The sequence below is a fragment of the Wolffia australiana genome, chromosome 4 (genome assembly GCF_029677425.1).
Source record: "Wolffia australiana isolate 7733 chromosome 4, ASM2967742v1".
Classification (NCBI taxonomy): domain Eukaryota; kingdom Viridiplantae; phylum Streptophyta; class Magnoliopsida; order Alismatales; family Araceae; genus Wolffia; species Wolffia australiana.
The window spans coordinates 10,342,916-10,364,426 of NC_135838.1; the positions used below are offsets into that span (position 1 = coordinate 10,342,916).

A 21,511-nucleotide genomic window follows, 5' to 3' on the forward strand; every position below is an offset into this window, starting at 1 on the left:
GGCACAACAACAACAGGTCGCGGCGATGATAGAGTGCAGGTGGCACGGCGGTGCGGCAGCGGCAAGGCACGGTTGCAGCAAGGCACGGCAGAGTAGCGGCGGTGAGGCACGGCGGCACGGGCGGCACAAGGTAGCTGCGATCGCGGACATGAAGGCCTGGGAATGGCAGCGGCCGGAACTCTAGTGGTAGCGACGGCGGGATGCGGCGCCTACTAGGGCTGTAGTGTCCGCAGCGGTCTACGGTGGTCTGCGGCGCCCGCTAGGGCTGCGGCGGCTGTAGCAGCCGCTAAAGCTGCGGCGTCCGCGAGGGCTACGGTGGCTGCAGGTTGGTGCAGCGACCGCAGGCGAGTACGGCAGCCACCGGTGGTTGCGGCGGCCGTAGGCTGCAGCGGCGTGTGTGGGCTGTTGTTGCATCCGCTGACTGTTGCGGCGGCCAACGCGCGCATGCGCGATTGTAACGGCCGCAGGTGGCTTCGGCGGATGCAGCTATTGCGGTGACCGCGGGCGGCTTTGACAGCCGCAGGTTGCTTCGGCGGCCACAACTGCTGGCGGCCGTGGGCAGCTTCGGCGACTGCGCGCGGCTTTGGCGGATGCGGCTGCTGGGGTGGCCGCGTGTGGCTTTGGCGGCTGCTGGGGTGGTCGCGCACGGCTTCGGCGGTAGCGACTGGTGGCAAGAAGGGTGCGATGGTGGCGCGGCTAGCTGCGGGCGGCGTTGGGTAGTCACGAGAGGCAGCGGCCGGAACTCCAACGAAGGCGGCGATGGTTTTCGGCGAAGTCAGCTGCGGTTTTCGGCAAACTCTAGGGTTTTTTCTCCCTCTTAACTTGAAGTGCCACTTTTGTAAATACAACAAAACCTAGGAACACTAAAAACTCAAGAAAAATCCTTAAAAATCACATTTTCTTCTACCTTTCCTTCTCTTCTCTTCCTATGGGCAGGGCCCACCTTTTATAGGGGCAAATATGGGGCTTCCCCTTTAGAAGTAATGGGGAGAAGGCCCAATTAAAAGTAATTACAGCCCTCTAATAGGAGAGAGAGACACATTAACACGCCCACACATGCTTTAACACGCGCAAATGTGTAGGTCTGTACATCGGTCCAAACACGTGTAAATAAACAAAAACAAACACATACGTGGCCGACGTACATGGCCTACTAAACAAGGAAAAAGCAAGGAAAGATAACATCAAACCTTTGTGGCCCGTTGATGAGGCCAGGTACTTTGAAGGCTGGGTCTCGCGCGTGAACCTTCGCTCGACGAACTGGTTCAGCGGGGTCTTCAAAGCTGGATGGTCCCCCATTAGTATTTTAGTGGAAAATTTTCATAAATATTCTTGGTTAAGTCTGAATCAAAACATAGACATAAAACACCTAAAATTAGACTTATGAAACAAAAATATATATGTAGCCAAATTAATGCTACTAAACTTGTAAATATTTTCATATTAACATATTAAGAATGTGTGTTATCATTGTCATTTATATATAATCCTTCCTCCATGCTAGACTCCCAAATGACTTGGGACATAGATGGCCTTCAAACCCTAATCCATCTTTTATGTTTTTACTAATGTTTAACAGAGACCATTGGAGAACATCTTCATGGATTAATTCATACCCGGCCAGGGATTTAATGTGTCTTCTTCCTTGAGTCATTCTTCTCTTATATGAAGGGCGAGTGGCCTCATGTTGACAACTCAATCACCTTTGTGTGATTATTTCTATATTCAAGCTAAGACTAACATGAACCATGTGATTATGGACACATAAGTCATAGTAAAAAATCTTGCAATGCCATAATGTTTTATTTGATGCTTAAAAAGTTAAAAATGCGGTGCACTTACTTGCCATCACTTCATTTGTAGAGATTGAGAAATCACATAGATGTGGGGCCGCAAACCATGTCGCCACATCATGACTTTAATTTTTAATCATTTCATGAATTTCTTTAGATAGAAATAAATATATTTCATGTCTTTGGATGAGATAAACCAATATGCAGATGTGGAGCATGGTGATGTGTCACCACATCGCACGTTAATAATTAATATTTACTCAATTATTTCTTGTCTTTTTCAGTGAGAGGATACATGGCGATACTTGAATGGTAGATAAATAATGGAGGAAGAATCGGAGCCAATCATTGGCATATTTTTCTGAGAAACTAACGAAAACCCTAGGTGTAACACATTGATGAGGAGAGAATATTTGAAGTAAACAATGGCAAGGATTTATACAACTTCAAACCTTGATTTCTGATGATCCAAAAGGCTGATCAAGCTGAGCTTTTTGTGGGCAGTTCATCTTGCTCCCCTATTTCTTTAGATAGAAATAAATCTATACGTTGAGATGCTGATCACAATAAAAATCATCTTTGAACTCATTTCCCACATCGTTGGCTGGTTCAAATAGAGTGAGGTTAGATACTCATCAAGTGCGTTCTTGGTAAGTTGAGAACAGATAAGTTGAGAACCTTGCATGCATTTTTAAATGGCTGTGCTCCTTGCAGAAAATAAGGTCATATGGTAAGTCTTGGTGCATTAGCATGTATCATTTTTGTCATCATTATTGGGTTAGATATATTGTCTCCTATCTTCACATCACATTCCTTTTCCATCATCACCTCTTAATCTCTCATCATTTTATCACTCCAACTCGTCATCTCATTATCACTAGATTTTAATAAACATTCACATCCATTTATCTATTTACCCTTACCTGTCTCTATCTATCAATCTTCTCATCACATCATTATCCTTCACTGCCTCTAGTATAGTACTGTCCCTTTCTGTCTCACACATCACAATCTACTAGCTTCTATCATTATCATCTATACATATTATCTCTTATCCTTGTGTCTATCCATTTCACTTGTACAATACCTTGTATCCCCTCTGATTATAGTGCAGGGACGCGGACGGGATGGGACGTGGACGGTTCGGGACGAAATTCGTCCCGTCCTACGTCACATGGTAGAGTATGGACGAAGGACGGGACGGTTTTTCGTGTGCGGTCAAAAAAACCGTCCGGTCCAATAATCCTGGGACGAAAATTCGTCCCGTCCAGTCCTCCCGGGATGAATTTTCGTCCCAAAATTCGTCCCTGACAAAAAAATACATTATATATTTATAATATATTATAATAATATTATAAATTGTCCTCGTGAGGGCACGTGTCAACATCTCAACCGTCGGATGTGAATCCGACGGTTTCCCGTCCAGATTCGTCCGTCCGTCGTCTGGGGACCTCCGGACGGACGATTTTTTCGTCCCAGAGGACGAAAACCGTCCCGTTTGGCGGTCCCCAGGATGAATTTTCGTCCCAGAATTCGTCCTTGCCCCCGGACGGGACGATTTTTTTGTCCAGGGACGAAAAAACCGTCCCGTCCGCGTCCCTGCACTATACCTCTGATATTGTTAAGCACCAGTTCCTCTCTTATTCTCCCAGTTTAAATTCATAATTACTGTTCCCAGCGGAGATGATCCTTATTCATTACTAGCTAGCTGTATTTTCTTTGAATAAAATTTTTAATTAATCTATTGATTGAACTCCAAAGCCAACAACAATAATAAGATGCACATCGAGTGATGAGCTTATCATAAGACAATAAGAAACTCACAGATTCAATCCAAGAAATTTAGGGAATTTGATTTCATAAGCTTTATGTATCCACCTAGCCCAAACACAGAAATTTGTATGGGGAGAGTTCCAATAAAACATTTTTCCTTTTTCTTGTCAACCCTAATATAATTCTCTGAATGGATTAAAAGAAGGGGAAGAGATGAACCTATTCCTTCAATTTTGAAATCTGACGGTGGGATTGGTGGATATGCCATCTTGAAATTCTGCCAATTACGAGCGCTAGATATTCTTTCTCCACACCATCGCTGCCAGTTGGCAAAAAAGTTCCACTCTTCCATTAGTCTCCTTGGCATGAATGCATGCATACACATGTCCCTCCGTAATCAGGTAAACATTAAATAGCTGTTAGATAACTGACTGAATTTACCTTCTCATCCAAACGCAGTACACTGTGCGATCCCATGGTTGGAACATGTAGTAACATACTGAATGCCATTTAAATTTGATTATTGTGAAAGAAATGGGGCATTTTTTCATATGACAAGGTCATCAATGATATGTATGCATTTATTCCAAAAAAATGTGCTTTTTTTCATTAGACCACATCAGGAGGTTGGTAATCACATTAAATGCGATGTAAACTTCTTGATTTTCTTCAGTTGACACATGTCCGGGACACTAAGAGAGCCATATGTAGTCCTTGATTTATTTTTTGACTTGTCAAGATCCGAGATCAAAATGAAGTCTTATAATGAATGCTAAAACCAACTAATCTAATCATGATATGTTTGAGAGAAAGAATAAATAAAATAGAAATCGAACAAAAAATCATAAAATGACTTAAAATTTTCAACAAAATCATTTCAACATGAATCCAATGTCAAAAAAAGTCAAATAAAAATAACAATAATATTGAACATGACAGAATCATCATGATATATTTAATCAATTTTCACCTTGCTAACCGGCAAATATTGTATTTTATTTGCGTTATTTCAAGTAATATCCATGCAATTACTTGCATCTTATAAGAGGGCGTCAAGGGAAAGCCAGTTCTCTAACATTTGTTTGGAGTTGCTGAGCAAGAGTCGTCTTGGAAAACTAGAGCAGCATTTGGCCGGAGGACTAGAAGAAACGCGTCATGATCACATTCCTGACCTATCAGAGGGGGCTCAGTGACCAAAATTTACTAGGTCCTGAGGATACCTTTTGTGTATTTTCCAAGATGTCTTTTTTCAATTTTCCAGAGCCATAGCAAATTCCTGAATTCCATAAAGTTGGACAGTATGTGTGACTGAACTCTGCAAAAATATAAGATCAACAAACGACAACATCTTGAATCAGATAATGGTAGCATGAAAAAATATCCAAAATGATACTGATGAGAAAATGAGTCCCGCTGGCTCAGTGGTTTCATGATTTCCAGAAGTGAGCCTTTTCGTTCCCTTCTCTGCTATTTAAATCCCATTGACATGTCTTCGTCAGCTACAATCTAGTGCTTGTGTAGCTTTCCTCTGTCACCTCCTTTGATAAGTACTAGTAAAGAACTTTTTTCTTCATATTTCCTTCATTATATTGTTAACATTTGAGGAAGAAGCTGAGATATGCCATCCCTTCAAGAGCATAGAAATTTTCTCCTTACAAGTGAAATCCTACATATCCTCATCCGCAAATTCCCTCTACAGTCTTAGCAATCATACAAACCATGGATTGACAAAATCGCTGCTTTCAATAAATCTTAATTGCACATTCATAGACAAGTTTGCATTAGATAAATGAAAGGACTACAAAAAAAATACCATACGGGACACTGAATGCTTCTGTACAAATCCTCCAATTCGGAGGAAAATCCTGCCTTTGATAAAAACAGTTTTATTTAGAAAACTACAAAAGGGAAGATACTGCAAGATAAATGATGGTGAAATTTCCACCTTTTTTTAAGAACTAACTTTGGGAAAAGCACATTGCTCCTCAAGCTGAAGAATAATCTTGGAGGTCGCAGATCCTACAGACACAAATGAAACTTTATTCTTGCTCTCATTCTGAAAACAGGCCTCTGATTTGGAGAGAAGCACAACTTTCTCATCAGAAACTGCATCTAACAAGTGATTCCAAAATGGGTAGTCCTCATTCACATCAGATATCCTCAATATTTCCAATACTTTATCCTTGCCGGCAACATTGCGCCCAGCTCCACAGCCAGTGGCAGTGGCTGCACCCACAGCGTTCGCCAAAGCCAGCATCTCAATCTTGGGCATCTTCTGAAGATAACCAAATGCAATGGCAGCTGTAAAGCTGTCTCCACATCCAACCGTGTCGAGTACATCAACCTGAAGAATTAATTTTCTTCCATTCTTCCATTTTGTTTTAAAATAGAGAAAGTAATGGGGAATAAAAAATCATACTTGAAATGCAGGTGCACAAAATATGCTTGACTCGGTCAACAAAACAGACCCTTTTGAGCCTATCTTGATAATGACCCATTGAGTACGGGTTCCCTGAGAGATCAATAATCGTCCAGCCAAAATCGGATTAGAAAGTCCCGTCAGCTCCTCGGCCTGTCATTCTAAAATTATGAGAACTCCCAATGTCAACGAAGAAAAGCTACAACTTGTTGATAAAACATTGATCTTTAGTGTGGTATGGATCACTTTGAACGTAATTTAATTGTCGTTTAGAAGAAAACTGTGAGTATTGATATCCAAATCTGACGAAATTACAAAATGTTTTGCTTCTTGGATGCATGATTCAGACGCAAGGACCTCAAATTATTAGACCTTTTTCAAATCGAACTATCAATAAAATAAGATTGATATCACACAAATTGGTTGTAAAATTATCATCCACAAGGATTCTGGTCTTTTGAGATTCCAACTCACGCCCACAAGAGAAGAAGAGACTTGTACTTAGATCATACAAAATAGCTCACTCAGAACGTTCACATTAATCAAGGGAATGGGGTTTCTGCAGAATACAATGATCTGGATAGAAATTGTATCACTTTTTATCTATAAATGATATCACACGTTTCTGCAGAATACTACGATCAGAATCAACTGTACACAGCCCCTTTGAAAAACAGAGATTCACCTAAATACCATGTACTTAATTGCATCCTGTAGAGATTAAAAAGAATTAGGGTTTCGACTCTGATGCTTGCCTTATATTTTGCAAAGATTTTTTTTTTGTTTGAAAAAGCAAGGATAAAAACCTAAGGTCCAGAATAAGAAAGATATCCATAAATAACCTGAACAATCCCCCCTCAAGCTGGAGCTTATAGATTATATGGTCCACGCTATAAGCTGGAGCTTATAGATTATATGGTTTAAATAGCTTAATCCTAGGGCCTTGTGGGCCTGGGTGTCACAGGACTGGGTTTAGCAGGCCTGAACCGAGATAAGTAAACATTTCTGAGAAAGTTCTGGTGGTTAATTTTTTATCTTGTCCAAAAATAAAATATTGGAACAACAAAAGAGAAGCATGGAAAAAGTCTTGCGGCAAAAAAAATCAACTATATGAAGTGAACACAAAAAAGGTCTACGAAAATTAACATGAAAATTCATAATTCAATTGTTTTTGCACCACAAACCTCGTCTGATGTCATGAGAAGAACATCACTCGATTTTAGAAACAATTCCAGCGTTTTCCTCTCTTCTGGTGAACCAGTCGACAGACTGCCTCCCTTTGGACCAGGATCAAAAAACACTGTTGTCTGAGCATCTATTGCACAATTAAGGGCAGCGATGATCACTTCTGTGTGAAGTTCATCAAAAACATAACCATTGCAGAAAAAAATCTTGGATTGCTGGATAGCAGTCATCACTGGTCTTGAAAGTTGCTTAATCCAACTGAATGCAGGCTCTTTGCTAAAGTCAGCACTACTGTTGAAAAAAGATTTATGTCTGAGCAGCAATTCATTTTCTTCAAAAAAATGAGAAAAGAAGTGTATCATAATCAAAAAGAGAAAAGAAGTCTATCATTTTTCCAAAAAAATTATCCAAATTATCCAAGAATGCTTCGTAGATATCTTAATTAGAGGGTGACAAAGCACAAATATGAGACAAGTCTTTATTAAGAGAATATGGTGAGGGAGAGAGAGATTTTAAAGGCCTATTCTTCTTGCTCTCTCGACTTGAATCAATCTCATGACTATCAATGCAGATCCTCTTGGATTTCGACCCATTTAATTCTGACAGAACTTTCAAATAACACCGTGCTAGTTCATGAATGACAGGTGGTGTTCATAAATGACAGCTTATGTTCAAAAGTAAAGAAAATGTTTCCAACTCTTGGCACTAAACTTTAATCTAATTATCAGTTAGGCTTAATGAGATACATTCCCCTACTAGTATGTACCATGATCAAGGATGACACACTCTCAAAATTAAGAAACAATTAAAGAGTTTAATTAAATTCAGATCCTTTCCAGGTATTTTCACAAAATCTATCCGAAAGTAATCAAATTCCAACTCAGTTAAAAATTTATAATTAAATTCAAATCCTTTATTGGTACTTTCCAAGAATCAAACCCAAAGTAATCAAATTTCCAACTCATTTAAAGAGTTATAATTAAATTCAAATCCTTTCCAGGTATTTTCCCCAAATCAAACCCAAAGTAATAAAATTTCCAACTCATTTAAAGAGTTATAATTAAATTCAAATCCTTTCCAGGTACTTTCCCCGAACCAAACCCAGAGTAATAAAATTTCCAACTCAGTAAAAGAAAAAGGAGAAACCTGCAAAACCCATGTCTTTGAAGCGGATCCACCAAAACCCAACAAAGAAGAGTTTGGTACGAAGAACTGCCCTTCCCAGCAGAACCGGGGTCATCACTAATTTCAACCACACGAATACCCTCTTCCTGAAGCACTTTCAAGAGAAAAATTCCATAAATTTCGCTTCCTATATGACCCATAACAGAGCATTGAAGACCTAATCTCGCCGCAGCAATTGAAAGGTTCGAATTCCCACCAGCTTCCCAGAATTTCTAAAAAAATTCCGATTAATTTACTCCAATAATCAAACAAAACTGCAAAAAAATATCAAACCTTATCAGGATGAGAAGCAGAGAGTCTGTCGAAGTAACGCTGTCGATCCTCTCTCGAAGGAGGGGGCAGGCTGGGCACGTTAAGAACAATATCAACGCAGAGATTACCCAGAGTGACAACGTCGGTGTTCTTGAGGGGAGCATTATCCTTTCCGTAGCATGCCTCGACCCTTGTATGGCGAATGAACAATTTTTTAGGAAATTTACAACATGGGTAGGAGGTTTTGACAGAGATCGGAAGAGTTAGCTTCGGTGAAGTGGGTCGGATTGGAAGAAATGGGTTCTTCGGGTGAGACGACAAGACTGGTCTCAGGCTCTGCATCGAGAAAATGGCCCGGAAGAAACTAGGAGGAGGATTGGTCGGAGGAAGAACATGCAAGGCCTGCCAAGATCTCTGGAGAAAACTAGAAGTGAAACCGCGCTGATTGGCTACCCAATTGACCGTTTCCCATTGCCGATTAGCGCTTTGGTTATATACCCGGTTCTTAAGCTCTAAGATCAGAGAAGGTGTTCTTCTTTATTTGGAGGAATAGTAGATAGTGATGGAGACTTCCATCATAATTATTCATCTCTCTCTCTCTCTTCTTCCAGATGCTGAATCATTCATCCCCATGCCTTAGTTTGTTGCAAAAAATTAAATATCACCCTGTTATTACTGTTTTGTGCCTTGTTTTGCGTGAAAGGCAGCATTATAATGGATACTTCCATCATAATCATTCATCTCTCTCTCCTCTTCCAGATGCTGAATCATTCATCCCCATGCCTTAGTTTGTAGCACAATTAAATATCACCCTGTTATCATTGTTTTGTGCCCTGGTTTGAGTGAAAGGCACAAAACAATGATAACAGGGTGATATTTAATTTTGCTAGAAACTAAGGCATGGGGATGAATGATTCCATCATTATGATGGATACTTCCATCATAATCATTCATCTCTCTCTCCTCTTCCAGATGCTGAATCATTCATCCCCGTGCCTTAGTTTGTAGCACAATTAAATATCACCCTGTTATCATTGTTTTGTGCCTTGGTTCGAGTGAAAGGCACAAATCAATGATAAGAGGGTGATATTTAATTTTACTAGAAATGGGGATGAATGATTCCAGCATTATGATTGATACTTCCATCATTATCATTCATCTCTCAATCTTCTTCCAGATGCTGAATCAATCTTCCCCATGCCTTTATAAAAAAATTGAGTGAAAGGCACAATATCACTCACAAGTATATGGCAAAATTCAGAAATAGGGAGTCTATAAGTTTGTCTTCTGGCAACATACTGAGACTGATGATGGTTTGTATTTTTAGATAGGGATTTGAGAACAGCTTTGAAAGCCTTGCCTTAGTTTGTAGCAACTTAAATATCACCCTGTTATCATAGTTCTGTGCCTTGGTTTGAGGAAAGTAAACGATCACCATGTTATCGTAGTTTTCTGGTGTAGTTTGAGCAATGACACAATAGCATACAGAACAAAATGGCTAAATTTAGAAATAGGAAGTCTAGAAGTTCCAACCACACCAGTTTTACTTGATTTAGAGGTTATTTTAGGGGTAAAAATGCAGGTCAAAATTGACCAAGTTTTAGTTCAATGCCCAATATCCTTCACTTCAAGGCATATTGAAGCAAGGGTTTGGCAGAGATTCAAAGTCACTTTTTTATAGGCATGTCATTCGTAAGTCCTTGTGGATTGATCTGGCAAACATATATAAGAAAAAGTCCAAGTTGCCAAAGACAAAATTTCTCAATCCATAATTTTTTTTATTTAGAACATCTTACAACAACGAAGTCTTACCTGGACAACTGCTCATTGTTGCAACCAATATTCAAGTTCCAGAATACCTAAACTACATAAATCATTTAAGGTCTAGTATATTTAAGTATGCCTTATTAGGATACTAAATAATATTTTTGATGATGTTCAAGTATATCAAATATTCTCAAGGAAGTGAATATGATATTTGAATGTGCTCTCTTATTTCATTGATGTTATCAAAGTCATTTCTATTGGTTTGTGTAACTAGGTTAAATCTTAGACGGATGAAGCATGTAAGTAAAAAAACTGAATTATTTAGTAAGAATTAAGTGCTAGGTTAAAATTAAACATATGTTGGGAACATAGATATAAAAGGCATATGAGACATAATTATACAGATTGGGGTCAATCCCTTATATTGTCCCCATGTACTCAATTTTCCCAAAAAACTTACACTGATTGTGACTGATCAATAATTTTGGGCATATAAGGGAAAATATTTTAATGAGGATGATACCGGTTATTAAAAAGGATGATAAAATGTTGTATTAAGTGAAATGTTGTAAAATAGAGTTCAACACATGATCTATCTTAGTGAATTATAATTATGTCATAGTTCTAAGATCACCAGTCCTTAAGCATGTGTTTTGAATATTTATATTCACATTAAAGTATTTGGATTAGATAACATTATCTAGTCCCGTTGATTTGATGAGTATGGCCGATCCTTGAGCCATTAGTATTGAGACACTAAGGGCAGTTAGTGGGTGCTCTATAATGGAAATAGTTCACTGGATCAATATGCATAAATCCCTAAATGATATGGTATGAAAACATCAATAAGGGTTATTCATGTCATGATTGTGTGTGCAGTCCTTAGACATAAGACACATTATATGTCTTGTGGATAGATGGTTGTGTTGACTATTATATACGAGTTCCTAACCATGGAGTTTCAAACAGTCTTAGCTCGGGTGCAACAAGAAAGATGATGGGAGGAAGTCTGTGGCCAAAGTATTGGAATAGCTGAGAAGAGTTGTGTGATGATTTTTGAACGCATCTGTAATAATTCAAATGATCAATTAGGGTTTGAGATTTGATCTTGCCCTTAGTCATCGTAGGAGTGTTCGTGGACGAGAGACTAAATGTGCATTATAACAAATAACATGAAGGTTCCATGAGCGAGTCAATACAATCATCGGTATATTATAGAGAATGAGCCATAGCTTGGCATCCCATAGGCTAAAAACTCAACATATTGATTAGTTAAACTAATCTTTGTGTTGATATGATGATACATATAATTAATTTGGAAGATCAATAAAGGTTATTGTCTTACTAGATTCATTAAATAGACTGATATATATATATGCCTAGAGGGTTACACATAAATTAACTTTTTGACACTGTAAGATAAACTCAAAGTTGAGGAGTCCTTATGAAAAATTCTCACAGCATAAATAGGGGAAGACCTTGAAAAAAATTCACCCATGCCATAAATTTTCAAGTGCTCACCCCTTCTTCTTTCTTCTTCCTTCTCCCCTTGGCTCTTATCCATTACCGACGCGATCAAAATGATGGAACAATGTTGATAGTGTAATAAGCGGGCTTGTCAAGATGAAGGAGAAGATTCAACATGTTTGGGGATCACTTGGTTAAATCCAGAGCCTGGACACATGAACAGCTTAATAAGTCTCACTCAAGGAACTAAGAAATCATGGATCTAATCTGTGCAGATGTGATTTGATGATCTGTTTTGTAATGTTATGATTCTATTATCCTTCCTATGTATGAATTATTTATGTTTTGAGTGAATCAAGGCCCTAAAACCGTACATGTGGAGTGGTCTCAAGTTATTACGAATATAAAATGTGAGGGTGAAATTGGAGAGAGAGAGAGAGAAATGAACATCATTATTTATAATGCTAAATATACCAAAATCTTCTACCAATCAATGTGTGATATTTAAAAAAACTGGCGGAGAGCTATCAAACATTGGCTATTTGATCAAGGAGTGATATCAATCAGGATTGTGGGATCATATAATCCTTTATATTGGTTTAATTGTCATGATTGCCTTCTAGTATATTTCTCAAGGTGAGTTCTTCTCAAACATTATACAAAACCTTGATAAGCCTCATTAAACTATGTAATTAAAGTTGATTGATCCTGAAACTCGACTCTATCAAAATTTCATAATCATAATTTCATAATCATGTGCAAAAATACATAATTTTTCACATTATTTATCAAGAAATAAAACTTTCCCCATTCTATTCTATTATCTTGAAAACATTTCCATGATTTTGCCAAAATGTATTTGACATATAGATGGGCATTGACCTTATCATTTACTCAGTATTAACTTTCAAAACAGGTCTGATTGTCAAAAAATTAGATAGATCACAGGAAATAATGATTTTCATGTCCTTCAAGTTTAAGGTTTAAATTCAAATGTTTATCTATTTTTGCAGCCGCTGGTCAACTTTATTCATGACCACGGAGATATTACATTCTAATATGCATTTTGTAGCAAATGATTTCTTTGTTTGCTGTCTGAATTTCCTGAGATGGTCAAGACGTAAATTTGGATTGGGCAAGGGTTGACCTCTTAATAGAAATTCACACATTTTAAGCGTTCATCAAAACACCTGACATTAAAGACCCATAACTTGGTTGAATAAAATGTTAAATCCATTAATGTATTAGAATATCATTATCCTGCATTTAATTCAACGTTCTCTTAATTATCCTAGAAAAATAAGATTTTCTGTACTAGAAAAAGCTAATGTTTCCATTTAAACTTGGTGCTCAACCATGATGTCACTTCTACAAGATCGATTCTTATATTTGTATAAACAACCAATATCTATAGAAACAATTCAAACATATATTAATGTATTTAGTTCTCATTACCTCCAGTTCCTTCGATGTTCTCTTAATAATCATATAAAATGACAATTTCCAATAGTTACATATATCAAAACAAATGAACTAACCATGATTTCACTCCAAAAGACCCATTTTTCATACTCATTGAATAAAACCAACATCGCAACAAAATAATAAAAATGTAATAATGCATTAAATGCTGGTTTTCCTCAATTTCATCAAGTGTTGTCTTGATTACCCTAAAAACTGGTGATTCCCATGACCATGAAAATAAAAACAAATGAACTTATGTTCCCCAATAAACTAATTTTTCAACCATGGTTTTTCACTCCCATAATAAAAATGTAATAATGCATTAAATGCTGGTTATCCTTAGTTTAATCAAGTGCTCTCTTGATTACCCTAAAAACTGGTGATCTCCCATTATCACACAAATGAAAACAAATGAACTTATGTTCTCCAATAAACTACTTGTTCAACCATGGTTTTATTCCCATAATAAAAAATGTAACAATGCAATAAATGCTGGTTATCCTCTATTTCATCAAATGTTGTCTTAATTTCCCATTACCACACAAATATAAACAAATGAACTTATGTTCCCCAATAAACTACTTGTTCAACCATGATTTCACTTCCACAATACTGCTTTTTCACACATGTATAAAAATCAACCATGATTTCACTTCCACAATACTGCTTTTTCACACATGTATAAAAATTCAATACTGCTGCAAAAAAACAGTAAAAATGAGTAGTGCACTAAATTCCCACTTTCTTGTAAATTTCAATTAGTACCAAAGAGAAAACAAATTGTACCAATATCCCCATAGGATAAGAGAAATCCAGTATAACATGCAAAATACTACCATTTGTCCGAGAGTTCTTCCCACGCAAGCTGCTCCAGCCATGGCGCTCTGTCTCCGTTCTTCCTTCTTCTGCCATATAACATCTCCCAAAGTCAATTGGGCACTACCAGGGAAGGCCTCAGGAGCTCTCTACTCTTCCTACAACACCAATTCTTCGAAGAATTTCAGTCCAGTGAGCTCAATCGGTGAAGGTGGTGGCGACAGTGGCAGGAAGAAGGTACCCGGAAAAGGACCCAGGAAGAGAAGGCCCTATGGAACTTCCAGAAGATCAGTCATCAAAAAATCCTTCTCGCAAGAGCAGGTTGTGTTTACAACCCCCGTTGGGGACGACCCAGTTGTGGGAATCATCGGCGGAGGCATATCGGGGTTGATTTGCGCGCTAACCCTAGAGAAAAGGGGCATTCGGTCAACTGTCTTCGATACGGTTTGTGGGTTTAATCCTTCTTCTTACCTGATATTCTGCTGTGGTAGTATGGGTTTTTTGCTTGCGGATTGACAGATTCCTCGGTAGAACAAGTCTGATTTGCTCGAATCTCGGAGAATTCGAAATCATGCAAAAAAAAATTCATAATAAATGTTCTTTTTTTTTCTAAGCGACTACTAGTGTATGTATTTCGGTCTTCATACGTTAAACCACATCAACACCTCTATAGAATTCTACAATGATACTCTTTTGCGGTTGAAAGTTCGAAAATGGGCTTTGACTAAAGATAGTCTTTATTTATTTTTATCAAGGAGCAATTGACTCCATAGTGGACTCGTACTGCTTTTCTATGTCATTAATGCCTTGGTATTTACAGTGTTTTGGTTTCCTAATGCTGAATTTTATTCACTTTCTTTATCTTGGTAATCATTAAACGTATTTTTCTTTCAGCATGCTGATTTTTCATTCATTCATTCTTTAACTTGGTATCATGATTTGGTGATCTATGGATTGGAGGGTCGTATGGGGGCGTGAATAATCTTTATTTTTAGCCACGGAACACTTGATTCCAACGCTGACTCTGACAACTTTACTATTTCAGAGTGCATAGAATAATGTTATTTTTCATGTATGCCTTGATATTTACCGTACTCTGGTTGCAGCATGCTGAATTTTAGTTTTTATCCTTTATCTTGGTATATTATGATAAGATCCGCGAACCAAATCAAATTGGATAAATGCTATTCGTTCCAAGATAGCCAAATATGGAAATGTCGAATCGAGAAAACCAATGGAATGGAATAGTGTTTCACCAGAAGTGGGAATCGTCTGATACAATTGAAGAAATGAGAAGATAGCAAACCGGGATCTCTCGATCCGAAATCTGTACGCAGGCCTTTCCTGCTCTCCAGCCCCTCCTGCGTGCTGACGGGCCTTCAAATTCTTGAATCTCCTTGCCCCTTATCATAGCTTCCATTTTTATTTATAGGGTCGTTGACCCCTTTAATATCTTGATACGACCCGAACATATCTGGTGTCATTTTCATCATTTAGCCCAATAGGGGCACTTAGGTCATTTGGATCTCTTTGTAGTTCCTTTAAATAGAGCAGCCTTCCCTTGAGGAGGGCAGCCAAGGAGTATCACAAGAATGTGTCTGGCTCCCTCCGGCGACGTCCATTTCGCCAGACCCCTCTCGTAGGCGACGTTCACTCTGCCTGCCCCCCCCTGCCGTAGTCCATCCCGGCACGCCGACGACCATCCCCGCGCCTTCTCCCTCCCTTCTCGTCTTCTCACCAATACGAACCAGCGGGTTCGTATCATATCTTTGGACTGATGTGATGTGGCTGGAGCGATTGCTCCTCATCCTTTTATAAGTTCTTGAAAAGAACCTATCACATTATCAAACTTATCTTGGTTTCAGCATGCTTAGTTTATATTATTTATTCTTTATCCTGGTATTGCCATTAGGGTGTCCATGGATTGGGCGGTCGGATGGGGACAAGAGTGGTGGACCCGGATCCTCTGGTGTTTGACCATGCTGCTCAGTTCTTCACTGTCACTGATCCTCGATTTCAAGTGTTCGTTGACAAGTGGATCGAGGAGGGTCTTGTTCGGGAGTGGAAGGGCCTTCTGGGAAACCTTGAAGTTGGTGGTGAATTTATACCTTTACCCCCGTCTCCTGCAAGATATGTTGGCACCAAAGGAATGAGACCCCTTGCAGATTCAATTCTACGTGATGTAAGCCCACTTCTTTTTTTGTGTAATTTTCGTATCTCACTTTTTTACCTTTTTTACTGTTTTTAGGCATCCACATTTATTTCTGCGGCTCTGTCTACTTAGTTAATGCTTTGAATTTTAAAGGGTGTCTTTTTATTAGTTTATCTCTGCTAATGATGATGGTTGATTTTCTGGTCTTTACTTTGTAATGCAGAGTCGCATGGTTAACGTTGTAAGACCTTGCTGGATTAGCAAAATTGAGCCCTTCAATGGCTCTTGGCATCTGACCGAGAACGGGAAACCTCATGGGCATTTTGATTCTATTGTTATTTCACACAATGGTGAATATCTTTTCACTTTTTTTGTGAAAATATGAAGTGTAAATGGTATTAAATTCTCTTTGGATATATATTATCAGTTTTTCTACTTTTGCATTTTGGTGTTCAGCTCGATGGGTTTAAATATATTTGCTCGAACTAGTGCTTTTCTTGTCAGTTGCTCGTTTAGTTTCCCTTGTCATTTCTTGTAATTTCTTGTAGAGTTTACGGTTATTATGATTCCTCTTGTCGCCGTGCTGTCTGCTATCCCTCTCTCTATCCCTCTATTGCTTTTGTACTCCATCTTCTCCACAAGGTTCTACAATTTGTTTCCTTTCTCCGGCGTCAAATCTGAAATATGAGCTACTTTGGACTCATTGAAGTATATTTAACTTTCTGCTACATTTTGATTGGGAATCAGGGAAATGCGCAAATCGCTTACTTTCTACATCTGGGCTGCCACTGCTTGCAAGTCAAATGAAAGTGAGCTCTGTGGAAACGGCTTACTAAAGTAGATTTATTTAGTTTGGATCTCACCCTCCACTTTCTTTTACTCCACAGTAGAGGCTGGAACTTAGTTCAATTTGGGCCCTCCTTGCAGCATTCAAAGAGCCCCTGATTCGGCCCAACAGCAATGGGGCACTCGCATTTGAAGGAGCCTTTGTTAAAGGCATTGATTCAGTTTCATGGATGGGAAATAACAGCAGAAAACTCTTCCCTTCCAAGAATGACATCCCTCACTGTTGGACCTTCTTCAGCACGGGTTCTTATGGCCGAAAAAATAAAGTTCCTCAGGTTGGTGTTTTCTTTGCTCCTTGTCTTTTTATAATTCAAAAGAAGGATTATGTCTTCAGTATTATACCCATGTGTTAGATTAGGGGTATTGTTGTCAATCCCTTTTTTGAGTTTCCTATCCCTACTTAAGGGTAGGGAACGCTCAAGTTAATTGAGTTAATTGTCAAATGGTCCCTAAGGCGCCGGACGAGAGGTAATGATGTACAAAAGACAATAATTTTCTTATTGATCTGGATGAAGTATAAATAGGAAAATGTATGCCTCCCATAGGAAAAAGTTATGATGCCTATTTTTAGGGGAAACACACGTGTTCCATTATAACAAATGCAACTCCCTTGAGATTCCGATCCCTACTTAAGGGTATTGAACACTCTTGTTGATTTATCTTAATAGACTGCCTTAATAGACTGCCCACTTTCCTGCTTTCTGCCCTGGTTTTTTCCCCTCTATGCTCTCATCTCAATCTTTCTTCGCACCTCTGACCCTTGGAGTTCAAGACAAAGAAATTATAGGGAACTGGGATAATTGTTAAAATGTGAAACTTTGTTGGCTTGGTGCTAAGGAAATTTCCTTCACACTTTTTATAGGAAAATGTTCCAAAAGTTACAGCTGACAAAGTGACGAGAGAGATGCTCTCAGGCGCTGAAGTAGCCCTCGGGTTATCAGAGGGGTCTCTAAAGCCATTTTATACTCGTGTCCAGCTCTGGTCAGTGGCTTTTACTCTCTGGTACTATTTGTTCTGAAAAATCAAGTATTTTTCTGGCTTTTGGAGGTACTGCTTTATATTCTTCATCATCTTCAGGGGTGCAGCGCTTCCCACAAATACACCAGATGTTCCCTGCATTTATGACCCCTGTGGACGTGCGGGGATCTGTGGGGACTGGTTGCTTGGTTCAAGCATAGAAGCCGCCGTTTTAAGTGGCATTTCACTCGGCGAGCATGTGAGTTACAATTTCTTTTGGCTGTTAGAAATAATTTAAAAAGTCGATAGCTGTAACAAGGTTGCTATCCAATCCTCACCAAAAGATAATTACTTGTATTTGAAACTTCGTTTGGACTATGGTTCACCATCTACAATGACAATGACAAGGGACAATGATTTTATTATTTTTATCATCATTGTCATTCATCTGGATAGCGATTTTGTGGTTGGCATTGTCATTAGTCCGAGCCATAAATAGATGAAGAGGATGATGATGAAATTTAGGGATGACAATGATGCTGGCCAATTTGTTGTCGTGTGCCAGCCCTTGATAGGAGGCCATATAAAACTAAAATTATTTTAATAGAAAATAGAAGATATAAACTAACTGGGTCAGCATTATTGCTCTCCAATTAACAAAATTTGAGTCAGAGTACTCTAATTTTGCTAATTTGGAACAAAGAGTGTTTCTCTAATGGGAATTGAGGATCATGCTTTGAATGCTAGTTCCATCTGGTTTATGTATTGGTTTATGCTGCAGATTGCAAATTTCTTCAGCAGTGGTGGATCACAGGCAGAGGAGTTTTCCATCGGACTTCACAACTCATTTCGGCCTCTTGATGGACATGACATCGGCCAATTCCCTGGTTTATCGTCACTGTGGAGCACAGAGAAAATTAGAACTATGGTTTGATGAGTAATAAGTTTCCGGCTAGAACCCACTTATTTATATACCCATTCTTGGAATTAATATTCTCATATACTTATTTGGGTTACTTTTGACCAATAAAACTTGATCTTATAAGGACTCGACCTAAGCATCTTTATTTTTTGAGTGGCAAATTTATTTATCAGTTTTGAAGGTGTGGGACCTATAAAATTTTTACTGATCTTGTAGCTGCTCCTGTTTTCACTTTGCATTGCCTACATATATGGATTCTGTTGATAAATTGTGGACAAATGTTTATTTATTTTTTTAGGATCCAAGTTGAAAAGAAACAACAATGTAAAACGTTTGATATGAATATCACATCCCGAATTTTGTGAAAGTTGAATCTTTAATCTACACAGGCATCCTACTAACTATCGGCCTATGAAAAGTGTCTTTTGGGTCGCTAGATGTCAACATAATTGAAATGCCAGTTAGTGATAGAGACTCCATTTCTTTGTGGGCCCAAGGCTATGCTTGGGTTTTGGCTTTTATAGTGATGGATAACTTTCTTAGGTTCCTACAAAAAGTTTATTAATAATGAACATTTTTGTGTCATATGAAATACATCCTTTAAGATTTCAGAAGCTATACCAACACTTCATGTTTTATCTAGCGGACTTGGGCCTAGAACTATGACATTTTATTTCTTTTTGATGGACCTTAATGAGCCAAAGAAGCAAGTGGCCCACTCTAGAATGGCTTGTCATGCACTCTCTATTGTGCCAGATGTTTAATTACTATTTCTTTGTCCATCTTGGCCCAACTTTCTAAGTAGTTGTTAAACTTGTTTTTAATTTTTTTTGAAAGGATATACTTATTTTAATGAAGAGAAGATATCCATTTTGCGAGCTGTAGTTGCATTAGAAGTGGAGTGGATGATGCTGGAGGAGGCCAAGCTACAATGGCATCAGATATGGGCGGACTTAGTAAAAGGTTATTGTTCTGCCCTCTTCACTAGGAAGCCTCTTGTCGTCCCTAATATGCTCTTCTCTGAGTCAACCTGGATTGTCTAGAGAAGTGCCAGGAAGTGAAGCATATGGCATTTTCAGATACTAATCGCAAGTTAAAAAAGGCTAGCTTTTTCAATGCAGATAGCTAATTGAACTGTCCATGGTGGAGGATTACGGAGTCATATGATGGGGAATGCTATCATTTCCAAAAGCTGACCATTACGTGTTACAAGCTGAAAAAGCTTTCATTTGTCTTATGATCCTTGGAACCGTGACTCAAGAGATTGATGGAAATATATGTGGCCGGCAAGCCAACTTCACATTTCATATATTACCCATATTCATTAATAGAATGTATTCATTAAAGTGTATGTATGATGCTTATAATGAAGTCCACAAATACATGATTGAACTTAGTGAATTATGATGAGACCTTAATACTGAGATTACCAGTCTTTAAACATGTGTTCAAAGTATTCTTATTTGTAGGATACACGAGAAGGACATCGAAGTATCCGGATAGAATAATACTATCTTGCCTCACTCATATGATGAATATGGCCGTTCTCGTAGCAATTAGTGTGGAGGCACTAAGGATAGATAATGGGTGCTCTTTAGTGGAAAGAGTTCACTGAATTGATCCGTATGAATCCCTAAATAGTATTAAACTGAACTATCAATCAGGTTGATTCACATCACGATTGTATAAGTGGTCCTTATACTTGAGACATCAAAGATGTCTTGTGGACAGAAATGTGTACTTCAATTATGACATACATGTCCCTAATCATGGCATCCTAAATAGTCTTAATTTGGGTGCATCAAGAAGTTCACGAAGATGATTGAGTGGCCAAGATGGGATTGTCCACCCTCAGTATAAGAGATATAAACTCAAGGAAGACGATGCGATGAAGTCTTTTGCCAAGGTAGTGATATATTGGAGAAGAGTTCTCCGATGATTTTCAAATGCAATAGTACTAACTAGGATGACCGAATAGGGTTCGATAGTTGACCATACGCTAAGTCGTCCTAGGAGCGTCAAGTGAATGAGAGATTATAAGTACATGATACCCAATGACGAAGAGGTTTCATGAGTGAATCGATACACAATCCTTTGTATCTTCTAGAGTACGAGGTGTGGCTTGGATCCCTACTTGTTGGAGACTCAACTTATCGATTGGGTTAAATCGACCAGACGTTAATTAATCTATATGGTGATATAGTTAATTATTTTAGAAGACCAATAAATGTTATTGGGCCGCTTGAGTTGTTAACTAGACTGATACATGGGCCTTGAGAATCACACGCAAAAAATCTTTTGGATGCCATAAGATATACTTAAGTTTTGGGGTTTCGTTTTATTTAATAAAACCTAAATCAGTTTAAGAGGGCTTTTCATTTATGTTTTTATTGAGCTGGATAATGCGATGATGAATTTTAAGAGAAAAATAGTAAACATTTCATTGAATTCATAATATTCTGAAAAATTTAATCACGAAGGAGATCTATTTCATGTTCAGAATATATTATCTG

The 21,511-nt window shown here is 38.4% G+C and overlaps 2 protein-coding genes across 5 annotated transcripts; one reads left to right on the plus strand and one right to left on the minus strand.

The window, feature by feature from the left end:
• Nucleotides 1-4,473: 4,473 nt before the first annotated feature.
• Nucleotides 4,474-9,103, minus strand: LOC144701888 (pfkB-like carbohydrate kinase family protein). The gene is made up of 6 exons (XM_078573684.1): nt 8,629-9,103; nt 8,317-8,567; nt 7,170-7,461; nt 5,986-6,138; nt 5,512-5,910; nt 4,474-4,881 (listed from the first exon to the last, which is right to left on the minus strand). The coding sequence occupies exons 1-5, from the start codon at nt 8,947-8,949 to the stop codon at nt 5,518-5,520; spliced, it is 1,410 nt and encodes a 469-aa protein (XP_078429810.1). The 5' UTR covers nt 8,950-9,103; the 3' UTR covers nt 4,474-4,881; nt 5,512-5,517.
• Nucleotides 9,104-14,154: 5,051 nt separating this feature from the next.
• LOC144701889 (FAD/NAD(P)-binding oxidoreductase family protein) lies at nt 14,155-20,349 on the plus strand. Of its 4 annotated transcripts, none has more exons than XR_013581138.1 (10): nt 14,155-14,565; nt 16,034-16,303; nt 16,497-16,623; nt 17,021-17,082; nt 17,164-17,394; nt 17,982-18,121; nt 18,197-18,335; nt 18,858-19,013; nt 19,836-19,961; nt 20,120-20,349. XR_013581138.1 is itself a non-coding variant. In XM_078573685.1 (8 exons), exons 1-8 carry the CDS (start codon nt 14,182-14,184, stop codon nt 19,008-19,010), a joined length of 1,506 nt encoding a protein of 501 aa, XP_078429811.1. In that variant the 5' UTR covers nt 14,155-14,181; the 3' UTR covers nt 19,011-19,126. The 4 variants fall into 4 exon arrangements, 2 of the variants coding, with proteins under 2 accessions (XP_078429811.1, XP_078429812.1); XR_013581137.1 differs by having other exon boundaries at nt 19,884-19,961; XM_078573685.1 differs by lacking the exons at nt 19,836-19,961; nt 20,120-20,349 and having other exon boundaries at nt 18,858-19,126.
• Nucleotides 20,350-21,511: the final 1,162 nt, after the last annotated feature.

Excerpts from the sequence above, each read along its gene's own strand:
- LOC144701888 (XM_078573684.1), bottom strand. The coding sequence starts at position 8,949 with ATGCAGAGCCTGAGACCAGTCTTGTCGTCTCACCCGAAGAACCCATTT. Across the intron at positions 8,568-8,628 it reads CTGCTTCTCATCCTGATAAG|AAATTCTGGGAAGCTGGTGG; the intron begins GTTTGATATTTT and ends GAATTTTTTTAG. Across the intron at positions 7,462-8,316 it reads CAAAGACATGGGTTTTGCAG|TAGTGCTGACTTTAGCAAAG; the intron begins GTTTCTCCTTTT and ends TTTTTTCAACAG.
- LOC144701889 (XM_078573685.1), top strand. The coding sequence starts at position 14,182 with ATGGCGCTCTGTCTCCGTTCTTCCTTCTTCTGCCATATAACATCTCCC. Across the intron at positions 17,083-17,163 it reads TGCTTGCAAGTCAAATGAAA|AGGCTGGAACTTAGTTCAAT; the intron begins GTGAGCTCTGTG and ends ACTCCACAGTAG. Across the intron at positions 18,122-18,196 it reads TCAGTGGCTTTTACTCTCTG|GGGTGCAGCGCTTCCCACAA; the intron begins GTACTATTTGTT and ends CATCATCTTCAG.